The 12,373-nt window shown below is 43.1% G+C and overlaps 1 protein-coding gene across 2 annotated transcripts in view; it reads left to right on the top strand.

The window, feature by feature from the left end:
* The window catches only part of METTL22 (methyltransferase 22, Kin17 lysine), a 176,943-nt gene that overhangs the window by 84,718 nt on the left and 79,852 nt on the right, over window positions 1–12,373 (top strand). For both annotated transcript variants that reach the window (XM_068244652.1, XM_068244651.1), the window contains exon 5: window positions 7,359–7,503. In XM_068244652.1, the coding sequence (XP_068100753.1) occupies window positions 7,359–7,503 (145 nt within the window). The remainder of the gene's footprint in view (window positions 1–7,358; window positions 7,504–12,373) is intronic.

Raw genomic sequence — 12,373 nt, forward strand, 5'->3', positions numbered from 1 at the left:
AGAGTCCCCTTCCTGTCCAGGGAATTCCTCAGTTTTGCCTAGTCCAGTGGGGGCTGCTGCAATACTGACTTGTTCTGCAGCGCCTCATGAGCTCCAATCCAGTGTATTAAATGAGTCTCTGTCCAGTCCAGAGGTAGTTGTGGAGTCCTTATCTGGTTCAGTGCATACATCAGAAGATTTGTCCTGTCTTGTTAGTGCCCCTGAATCTGATTTGTTACTGACTTTGCTGGAATCAGCGACATCTAAGTCTGATCCAGCATTCTCGTGTAAAAGTCCAGTAGTTGCGAAGTTTAGTCATGATTTTTTTTTGGCCAGTCCTGGTTTTGGTCCTGTCTTGGCTGACCCTGAGGCTCACAGTTCCTTGACATGCCCAGAGGTTTCTCTTGTGCCGGTGTGCCCAGATGTTCTTTGTGTGCCAGAATGCCCAAGTGTGTCTAAGGTGTTAGCGTGCTCTGATGCTTCCTTAGTGGGAACACGTTCTGATATTGCCAGTCTGCCTGCATGCCCAGAGATGGTTCTGGTCCCTGAAAGCCCTGATATTGATGTTTGTCCTTGTGGCCCTGACTCGGGAATTGCCCTAGGTTCCATAGGGGTTCTTGATGGTTCTCCATGTGAGCCTAAGGGGCATTCTGACCTATGGGGATCTCTTTGGAGCTTCAAGGTGTTCTGGGAGGTCTCTGAGAAAACTTGTCCTGGTGCCTTGGACTGGTTCAACAGTGGGTTTTGTGTTGGTAAAGACAGTACCGGTGGGCATTGCAAAGGCTTTGGCGTTTCTGAACTGTTCCTGGAAGGCGGTGGGTATCGCTCAGGGAGTTTCGGAGGGCTTTCTTCTGGAAATCATGGTTCTGATGGGTGTCACACTGGGGCTTGTAGTACTGATGGGCATGGTTCTGTAGGTTCTGGTTCTGATGGGTCCAGTCTTGTGGGGACTGATTCTGGAATTCGGTCTTGCCGGGCTGTCCCGGTCATCATGAATTATCAGTCAGACTGTTTTGTTGGAAATTTCAGTTTTGAAAAGCGTCTGGAATCCACTTTTAAAGGCGGGGGTACTGTAATGATCGCTGCTGCAGCAGCTATTGCTGGAAGTAGTGCTGCAGCTCAGGCAGTTCTGATCTATTTCCATGCAAGTTGCATAGCTTTGTCTGTCTTTCCCTGCTGTCGGCTTGTGACTGATTATCATTCACCTGTGTGGGAATCTGCATGTCTGCTCCCATTGGATGACCTCAGTATAAAGATCTGCTTCCTGCAGGGTTTCCTTGGGTTTTCATAGCTTCAGCTTAAGCCTGCCTTGCTGTCGCTTTAGCCCCCGATCGTGTTTCTTGTTAAAGATACTTTGCTGGTCTTTGCATCATATATTGGTTCATTGCCAATATATATGCATACCAGCACGTTTATTATTTTCCTTGTATTTGTGTTACGTTAATACATCAGTGTCGCTGATGTATACGTACACGAACTGTTTATATCCTGTGTGCAGTTAGTCAGCTTTCCAGCACGTTTTGGTAGGTTGCGCGTACCGTGACCACCCGTGCTGAGGTAGTTACCCTGCTCCTGGTTCTGTTTGTGGATTGCGTTCATCTCTGCGAAGAGATAACGAATCCTTCTGAATCCTGTTCTGTTACCGTTTGTGGATTGCGTTCATCTCTGCGAGGAGATAGCGAATCCTTCTGAATCCTGTCCTGTTACCGTTTGTGGATTGCGTTCATCTCTGCGAAGAGAGAACGAATCCTTCTGAATCCTGTTCTGTTACCGTTTGTGGATTGCGTTCATCTCTGCGAAGAGATAGCGAATCCTTCTGAGTCCTGTTCCCTGTGTTACTCTATTCCTAGTCAGCGTTCCTGCTTATGTCATATATCGGTTCATTGCCGATATATACATATGTTAGTCAGACGTTACAAATAGTTTCATTGATAGCTGTAATTGTAATACGCTAGGAAAACATACTTATTGTATATTTATCTGTGTTACGTTCTTCTATCTCAATCCTGCTATTTTCTGACTATCCTGTCCTGTCTTTGTGAGGCACGCCATCGCCGCATCGCATTGGCTGCCTCATTCCAGTCTGTCTGGTTTTGGACGCTTGCTGTCGCTAAGTAGCCGCTAGCTAGCAAGCGTTCATTCTGACTACCTGTCCTGATCTCCTCAGTTCTGGTTTATGCGCTCAGCGCTACTTTGCGCTGAGACGTTATAACGAAAGCATTGTTTGTGGCTGTCAGATCTGCACTGGCTCTGTGCGCCACAATCTCCTATTGGAGTCAGTCCTCCCCTCCACTATACTAGGGATAGCCTGTTTCCCCTCCACTATACTAGGGATAGCCTGTTTCCTGGTGCTAGTGTGTGTACCTCCTCCACGTCAGCTCATGCGTTGCATGCTGACTGTGGAGAATACACCACCAAGCCTTACAAATAGATTATTAAAACGAGAAGCTTTTTGGATATGGAAACTAGGGACCCGTGTCCCTTTGGGGCTGAATTCAAAATTCGATCTGAACACCTTCTATGACAAGTAGTTCATTCCTTTTCTCTCCTGTTTACCCTCTAGTACACAGGCCCATAATAGCTCTCTCACCATAAAGGGTTTTGGATATATGCATGCTGTTGCTCTCCATTTCATTATGACACATAGGTAGTCTGCTAACTGATGCTATACTTTTTCTGTGTGTTTTTATTGTCTTACTAATCGAGTATTTAGTGTTTTTATATATTTGTATGGCTAATGGTCTATACCATTTTTAAATACCATGTATACAACTTTACGGCCAATGTGTACACCCCCTCCGGGAGTGGCCTTACACTATTTAATCTGTGTAACACATGTTTCTGCAAGCTATGATTAAGGAGCCATTCCATGCTCCGATACGCGTGAGCTTTTTTATACTGATGTTGGATCAAGAATAAAGAATTTTTCTAATTTTCACCTTACTTCTGGTGTAGCGGGATTCCTTTCACTACAACATTTAAATTGTGTCCCTATCGCAATGTCTGGCGCCAATATTTTATTTGAAAATAGATGCATTTTTTTCAGTTTTGCGTCCATCACTAATAACAAGCCCATCATTTATAAAGTAACAGTAATATACCCTCTTGACCTACATATTAAAAAAGTTGTCCCTAGGAGAACTATTTATGTATTTTTTTTATTGTAATTTATTTTATTTTGTTTTACAAAAAACAAATGTTGGTAATTATTGGGGAGTGTGGGAGGTAAGGGGTTAATTTAAAATGTAAAAATAGGCCTTTGAATTTCAAAAAAAATGCTTTTAGATGTAGTTTTACTATTTGGCCACAAGATGGCCTCAGTCATTTTTTTTAATGGGTCCTGTAAGCGAAATATGTATGCTTACAGGAAGTGTACTGAGGATGGAAAACTTTTATTTATTCGAATGATTGCATAGCTTCTCATAGAAGCTGCCGATCATTGCTACGGGGACTTGGATTAATGAATAGGAATTGCTTTCCCATTCATTGATCTCCTGGTGAGCAGACGGCAACGTGAACAAGCGCACAAGTGAGCAGGAGCACAGACAGCAGTGGTGGCAGCGGGGGTACGTATATTTACTCCCCTGGGCATTTAAGTCTAAAGGGGAGTAGATAATCTTGCCTCCTCTTCTTACACCCTCAATTTTTCCAAGCATCAAGGATTTCTCCAAAGAATCCAGCATTGTCATAAGTACCTGAGTTTGAATAATAGTAATATCAGCCCTTCTAGTGAACACTCTCTGGCCTTATTTCTGTTTAGATCTTAACTGGTTAGACCTTTTAGCAGTCCAGGAAGCTCTCAGTAGCTTTCTCCACACCCACAGTTCAAAAGCATCAATTTTTCTGTGCATGGCCTTTTTTATAGTCCAACTTTCACAGCCATACACTCACCTAAAGGATTATTAGGAACACCATACTAATACGGTGTTTAACCCCCTTTTGCCTTCAGAACTGCCTTAATTCTACATGGCATTGATTCAACAAGGTGCTGAAAGCATTCTTTAGAAATGTTGGCCCCATGTTGATAGTAGCCATCAGAGGATGGGTACATAGTGTTCATGAAGGGATGGACATGGTCAGAAGCAATGCTCAGGTAGCCCGTGGCATTTAAACAATGCCCAGTTGGCACTAAGGGGCCTAAAGTGTGCCAAGTGTCCCCCACACCATTACATCACCACCATCCTTTACAGTGGTAACAAGGCATGATGGATCCATGTTCTCATTCTGTTTACGCTAAATTCTGACTCTATCGAGACTCATCAGACCAGGCAACATTTTTCCAGTCTTCAACTGTCCAATTTTGGTGAGCTTGTGCAAATTGTAGCCTCTTTTTCCTATTTGTAGTGGAGATGAGTGGTGCCGTTGTAGCCCATCCGCCTCAAGGTTGTGCGTGTTGTGGCTTCACAAATGCTTTGCTGCATACCTCGGTTGTAACGAGTGGTTATTTCAGTCAACGTTGCTCTTCTATCAGCTCGAATCAGTTGGGCCATTCTCCTCTGACCTCTAGCGTCAACAAGGCATTTTCGCCCACAGGACTGACGCATACTGGATGTTTTTCCCTTTTCACATCATTCTTTGTAAACCCTAGAAATGGTTGTGTGTGAAAATCCCAGTCATTGAGCAGATTGTGAAATACTCAGACCGGCCCGTCTGGCAAAATTGCTTAAAGCGGAATATAACCCTGCATTTCAACTTGGCTCTAAAACATTATTTACAGCATATTATATGCAACCAGCATTTTTTTTTTTTTACTAGACCAGCATTGGAAGGGTTACACGCAGAGTTTTAAAGTTCGGTGGAGAGAACTGCAGACGCAAGCTTAGATACATTTAACTAAACAGAATGTAAAAACTGTGGAATGTGACTCACTCTCTCTGACTGTGCAGGAGCTGGAGGACAGCCAAAGAGTGTGTAACATTCCTCACTTGTTACATTCTGTTTAGTTAAATGTATCTATGTAAGTTTCGGATGCGTCTGCAGTTCTCTCCACAGAACTTTAAAGCTCTGTGTGTAACCCTTCCAATGCTGGTCTAGTAAAAAAAAATGCTGGTTGCATATAATATGCTGTAAATAATGTTTTAGAGCAAAGTTGAAATGCAGGGTTATATTCTGCTTTAAATCACATTTCTTTCCTATTCTGACATTCAGTTTGGAGTTCAGGAAATTGTCTTGACCAGGACCACACCCCTAAATGCATTGAAGCAATTGCCACATGATTGGTTGATTAGATAATTGCATTCATGAGAAATTGAACAGGTGTTCCTAATAATCCTTTTGGTGGGTGTATGTTACTACTGGGAAAACCATAGCTCCAACTATCCTGACCTTTGTTGGTAAAGTGCCATGTCTATCCTTTAGTTTCTTGTCTATACTTGCCATAGCTTTCCTTCCAAGCACCAAGCCTCATGGCTGCAATCACCATTTGCAGAGATCTTTGATCCTAGGAAGTGGGTTGCTGCATCAAAGTCAGGTACCACCATCTTTAAAATGCAACCACAGAAAAAATGCAAACGCGTGCAGTTTTTCTGTAATTTTGTTTGTGAGGCTGGGAGCCTGTGTACTAGTTGTCCCCAACATGCATCACGATCCTGCCTCAGCAGGATGCCCTTGGTGGAGAGACTTCAGTCTGTAATTATTTAAATGAATATTGATACTTTGCCTAGCAAGTGTGGGATGCATTTCCCTGTTTGGCCGCCGGGTAATGAAACAAGGCAATGGGGTCTAGCACACTTACCGTGTTGCATTGCCCTGGAAGTTCTGTATCGGCCACCGAGCTCCTGCAAAGTCAACAGCGCGTTACCCTTAGACTTCTGCAGCGGTGGCGGAATGCATATAAGTCACTGGGCAACACTGAAAATATAAATACGTTGGTGGCGGTGGTGTCACGAATGCACAGAACTACATGATTATAGCACGGAAACCCGGGAATCCCAGTTACATACTTCCTGTCAGCAGGGGCGGCGAACGGCGTGCGAGGGGCAGCACTATGCGTATGACCCTGTCGGTGCACTTTGTCACAGGATCCTATGAATGTAGTTTTTAGCATTGCGATGGGGGCGGAGCATCACAAACACTATGACCAGGTGTAAAACCAGCCTGAGGGTTTCTTAAAGAAAACCTGTAACGAAAAAAACCTCCCCTGGGGGGTACGCACCTCAGGTGGGGGAAGCCTCCGGATCTTATTCAGGCTTCCCCCGTACTCCTCAGTCCCATGGTGGCGGCGATAAAGCTCTCCGAACAGCGGGGATGTAAATATTTACCTTCCCGGCTCTAGCGCAGGTGCAGTATGGGCTCTTCGCTTTGGAGATGGGCGAAAATAGCCGATTGCTGTCAGGCCGCTCTACTGCGCAGGCAGAGATCGGCTATTTTCGCCTATCTCTGTGCTGAGAGCCGCTGGAGCCAGGAAAGGTAAATAAATCAGAGCCTAACAGTGCTTGTCAGGCTTGTCAAGGGAGGATTCCGGGACACTTAGGGGGAGCCAGCGCTAGACTTCCTGCAGCTACAGGGGTGGGGGAAGCCTCATTGGGACCCTGAGGCTTCCCCCTCCCAAGGTGAGTATGCCCCAGAGGAACCTTTTTCTGTTACAGGTTCTCTTTAAAAAAAATTATCATGGTAATTATTTTGCAAGGCATGATCCGTTTTTAGTTTGGGTCTTCAGGTTCAAAAGGTTTTAGAAAAAAAGAATTGTTTATAGACTGGAAATGAAAAGAAAAATAAAGGTTTTCCTATTTACAACTTTAAGCCCCATTTGATAGAAACAAAAAATACTAAATTTTTACTAAAAAAAAAAAAAAAAGTCTGTTTCTGTGTGTAATATTCTAACTTTGGAAAATGTAGTTAAAAGCAGCAGTTTCACTTAAAGGGAACCTGAAGCGAGGAAAATTATTTAAAATAAACGCATGATGTAGCTGCAAATGAATATTACATACTAGCCTCACCATCAGTTCCTCTCAGAGGCTCACCATTTTCTTCAGTGATCCCTTCCAGTTCTGACAATTTTTGTCAGAACTGAAATATACCAGTTGCTGTCAGTTATAATATCAGCAGCTCTCAGTTATAATTGAATGTGCAAGGTAATGTCCATGTTTCCCTATGGCTCAAGTGTGTGATATTACCGTTTAACAGTGTGCTGACCAGGAAACTGTTAGGGGGTAATGGCCATTTTTAAAATGGAGGATGGGGAATTCTATTGATCACAGTGGACAAATGGGACGCAGGAGAAGAGAAAGAGATTGAGGAGTAGACTACACGAAAGGTAAGTATGATCTGTGTATGGATTGTTTTGACTTTTTAATTTCAGTTCATGTTCTCTTTAATGCTTAGAGAAGTGAGGTAACGGAGGATGTTAAAAATTACCAATAATCCTGTGGTGTTTTTAGATATGGCGTGGAGCTTTCCTTCTAGCTGACTACATTCTCGGCCAGCAGGATCTCTTCAGAGGTTGTACAGTGCTGGAGCTTGGGGCAGGCACTGGTTTCACGAGCATCATCATGGCAACAGTAGCTAAGACTGTCTACTGTACAGGTACCGCATGTCAATTAATTATAATATAACTCGTGTCGCAATGTGAATGAATTGTACTATTGCCCTGAATCCTCAGTTAATAACAGGATTCAGAGGTGGAGATTTAAGCTGACCTTGTGAGATAATGAAAGCTTAAATCAAGACATTCGCTCTTTCTCTCTCTCATGGGCTGATTAAATTCCTGTCTTTTAAAGCCATTTCAAGGTAGTTTCCAGATGTACTGAATGCTGAACTGCCTCAATAATTATTTATTCATAGCTAACGTTATCGTTCAATAAATTATTTACTTTAGTAAGCCCATACCGTTTAATGTGAGCAACATGCCAGCAGCACCTGTAATTATCTGACAAATGTTCTTATATTTTCTAATATGTTTTCTTTTGCACAGCTGAACAGCTTGCAAGTGAATCAAATAGAAAAAATCTTGTATAGTAAAAGTACCATATTTTTCAGACTAAAACACGCACCTAGGTTTAAAGGACAAAAACCAAGGAAAAAAAAAACTTCACCTGGCGCATCCATGGTGCAGGGACGTCTTATGGACTTTACACCCCTTTTATTGTCCCCCTTGTGCCTTCCTTGTACTTTTTGTGTCCCCGTTTCCTCCTGTGTCCTTCTCCCTCCTGTGACCTCTGGTGTCCGCTGTCATCCGCCCACAACACATTCAATTCCAATCAAGAAAGGGAGCAGTGGGCGACCATGATTGGCGGGTCTGGGGCAGCGCCCCTAGCCTGATTGGCAGATGGTTTCCAAAGCTGTGCGCCCATTTCCGAAGCTGTGTGGCTACTTCCTGGTAATCAGTGGGGTGCACCATATGTATGCAAAAGGGACACAGGAACACAGGACATCGAAGGGGACAGAGGCATGGGGGACAGTGGACACCAGAGGGGACGCGGGGGGCCGGTTGACCCAAGAGGGGATGGGGACAAGTGGACACGGGTGACTGGGACTGGTGGCAGCGGATGGGACATTTGGCGCCAGTCCGAATATGTATTTGGACTAAAAGACACACTGATGACATTAATTGCTATTTCCTTAGTAGTAAATATACAATAGTTGAATTGAAAGCAATGCGTCCTGGATGTCTCCCCAATATCTCCCGGGGCTGATGTGAAGGACAGATATCTCAGTTTCTCAAAAATGTCAGCATATTTGAATGACCGCTCCACATGTTCCTCCAGATGGAAAGATGCAATATGATTCATCAAAGCTCACATTGCCCCAGAAGCAATGTGATGAGCTGCATCGTAAAAATGCAGATTACCGCTTGTATGAAGCAGTCCAGAATCGCTTCCTGTGAAAGTCCTACATACAGTATCATGACATTATGTACTGTTAGAGCCACTACTTTTAACCTCACTGTCTCCTGAACCAAATCAAAACCATAACCAAACAGCGAGGAGAGGGCCAGTGCATACCACAACAGGCTGCATCCAAAATGACCAACATCTCACATGTGCAGCACCTTTAATAAACTAACTGCACAGTCACAGGAGCCCTAGTGGTCAGACCGCAAATTGCCTTCCAATCGGTTTCAGCACACAGACCATGCAAGCTTTGGTCGCGATCTTTGCGCAGAAACAGACAGAAATTTGGGCAGCAGCCCGACCAAAAGGGAGCCTGTGAGGTACGGTAATTACAACTTTACACACTATTTCAGGGTATCTGCCACCACCACTGGTATGGACCAGTGGACCCGACTGACTGACTGGTCCTGCGAATAAAAACGGTTAAACACACTCTCTTCTGTCTAGATATCAACAATAGTAGCGTCTCTTCAGATGTCTGAGTTCAGTTCCTGTGTATGCTGAATAATAGGGTAGCGGAACAGTGAATGACTTTGGTAAAGTCTTTATTCACGGCAATATAAATAATTAATATATACAGAAAATTATTAAAATCAACAAATAAACAATTATTGAGGCAGTAATAGCCAGTATGAAAAATAAAAGCAAGGAAGAAAAATACTTAGTTTCATGGAAAGATGTCCTTTTTGTGGGAAGAATCAAAGTCCTTGGTAAAATCCTTTGTTTCAGATCAAAGTTCAGCAAGATGGCCGCCAACCATGTGTCCTCTGGCTGGCAGCAGACCGTTCTCATATAGATGGAATGTGGAGGACTGAGGGAGTGGTCCCTCGCAAACACTTTTGAACAATGCACATCTTTGGGTGGAGCCTCAAGTACAGCCCAGGGGTTGGACAGGGGAGGTGAGCTCCCTGGATGGGTGCTCTATGCCCACCAAATATGACATTTGCCATATCTCGGCTTACGCTTTCCGCACACACATGACCATCACATATTCCTATTTCTCAGACTAGGCCAGTTCATATGATACCAAACTTGGGCATGTTTGCATGCCTGGTTAAAAAATGGTGGAATCCCCCGAGTGCTGGTTATGCCAGTGGCCCCAATTTAATATCAAAATACTCACAAGATCCGGACCAGCAGAATGATATAATTTTCACATTTCTCACCTGAACGGTATTGCTTAAAGAGACACTGAAGCGAAAAAAAAATGATATTATGATTTGTATGTGTAGCACAGCTAAGAAATAAAACATTAAGATCAGATATTGTTTCCAGTACAGGAAGAGTTGAGAAACCCAAGTTGTTATCTCTATGCAAACAAGCCATTAAGCTCTCCGACTAAGTTAGTCGTGGAGAGGGCTGTTATCTGACTTTTATTATCTCAACTGTTCCTGGACTATTTACTTTTTCTCTGCTAGAGGAGAGGTCATTACTTCAGACTGCTCTGAAAGACTCATTTTGAATGCTGAGTGTTGTGTAATCTGCACATATTATAGAATGATGCAGTATTAGAAAAAACACTATATACCTGAAAATAAAAGTATGAGAATATTTTCTTTGCTGCTAATCTTCTAGTAATTATTCATAGTACACAACCAATTCACTATATCATATTTTTTTTTTCGCTTCAGTGTCTCTTTAAACCTGCTCAAAATTCTAAACTCCATGCTTTCTTATTCTGTCTATATGGCTCCGGCCAGTCTGGGGGGAAAGCAGTGCTTTGAATAGTCACCATTTGGTGAGCCCATTGACATCTATCTGAGGTAATGAAAAGTAAACACTAGCCTCCTGAACACAAGGGTTTGTTCCTGCTCATTAGCATATCAAAAGAGCCATCCTGCAGTTAAAGTGGTCTAACACCCAGCATTTCAACTTTGCTTTAAAAGATTGCTTACAGCTTAGAAACGATTATGCCAGATTTTTTTTTTTTTTTTGCAGAAATTCACTGAATGGATTAAACATGACATTTTAGTGCTGCATTTAGCTAGAAATCCTCCTCCGTGCTTAGGTTTAGTTACAAATGTATCTATTTACAAAGTAATAAACAAACACTGCTCTGAGAGAACAAAGAGGGCTTCCCAGGCAGGCTTTTCAGAGGTCTAATTGCATTCCAAACAAAGATACATTTGTAACTAAAGATAAGAACTGATGCGGATTCCTAGTTAAATCCAACACTAAAATGTCATGTTTAACCCATTCAGTGAATTTCTGCTTAAAAAAAAATCTGGCATAATAATTTCTAAGCTGTAAGCAATCTTTTAAAGCAAAGTTGTAATGCTGGGTGTTAAACCGCTTTAAGCTGATGCTATCTCTCTGCTGAGAAAAGACTGCAGATGTTCCTACACAATCAATCCAGATATAGCACGTCAATGGCAATCGGTGCAATAAACCGATTGCGTTTGCGTTCTCATTTCTCACGGCTGTTCTGTGACATGCACACTTTGCATTCAAATCAGATGCAAATCAGATGCATAACTACGAATGCACCATTAGTTACCATGCAAACAGGAAACTCAGGAATATGGACTGGCAGCAGCTAACTTGGTAGTTACATACTATAGCAAAAACAAGAGTGCAGCACCTCACATGTGCAGCACATCTAATAAGCTAACTGCACACTTCACATTCAAATCAGATGCATAACTACTAATGAACCATTACTTACCATGCAAACAGGACAGTTTGGTTAGGCTTCAAAAAGAGCACGGAGTAGAAGAGGATCATGGCTTGAAGGAATAAATCTCTTCTCACTCTTTTTCTGATTTGGCCTGCTCTTTCTTGCCAAAGATGTTCCTTTCCCTCCAGGGCGGCTATTCTTGGTTTAGTCACTCTTCTCTTCACAGTACTTGGCAGTTCTTCTTAATGCGGTGAGATACTGTTTCCCATGAGGCTTTTAATTGCTGCTTTGTGTCTTTTTTTTTTCCAATCTAATTGCTTCCTTTCCCTTCTCCTGTACGGGTGGGTGGGATGTGCCCTCAATGGGTCTATGTTTTGTGGGCAACAGATCCTCGCCTGGACCTATATTATACATAAATGTATATTTGGATTTTTCTGTATTTTATTTAGGCTTCTTATTTTACACTAAAGGTCCGTACACACGCCGGACTTTAGGCAACGACGGGTCCGTCGTTGCCTCCCGCTGGGTGGGCGTGCCAGCGACAGTCCGGCGTGTGTACGCTCTGTCGTCAGACTGATACGGCTGTTCCTGAGCGATCCGCCGGGCGGATCGCTCAGAAACAGCCGTATCAGTCTGACGACAGAGCGTACACATGCCGGACTGTCGCTGGCACGCCCACCCAGCGGGAGGCAACGACGGACCCGTCGTTGCCTAAAGTCCGGCGTGTGTACGGACCTTAACGCTTGTAAGCATTGTACGGCATTTATTAATAATGTATATCTTTTTGCATCAGAGAAGTTTACTTTCTGATATCTTATTGTTTTTGAGTGCTATAAACCCTACTGTGTATGGTCTATAATTTGATAATTGCCTACAGATAGTACTGTTTTGGCCCTTTTTGTTACGGTTGACTGTAATGCATATGTGAGTGTACTTTGCTGTTTTG

This window comes from Hyperolius riggenbachi, chromosome 7, assembly GCF_040937935.1.
Source record: "Hyperolius riggenbachi isolate aHypRig1 chromosome 7, aHypRig1.pri, whole genome shotgun sequence".
Taxonomy (NCBI): Eukaryota; Metazoa; Chordata; class Amphibia; order Anura; family Hyperoliidae; genus Hyperolius; species Hyperolius riggenbachi.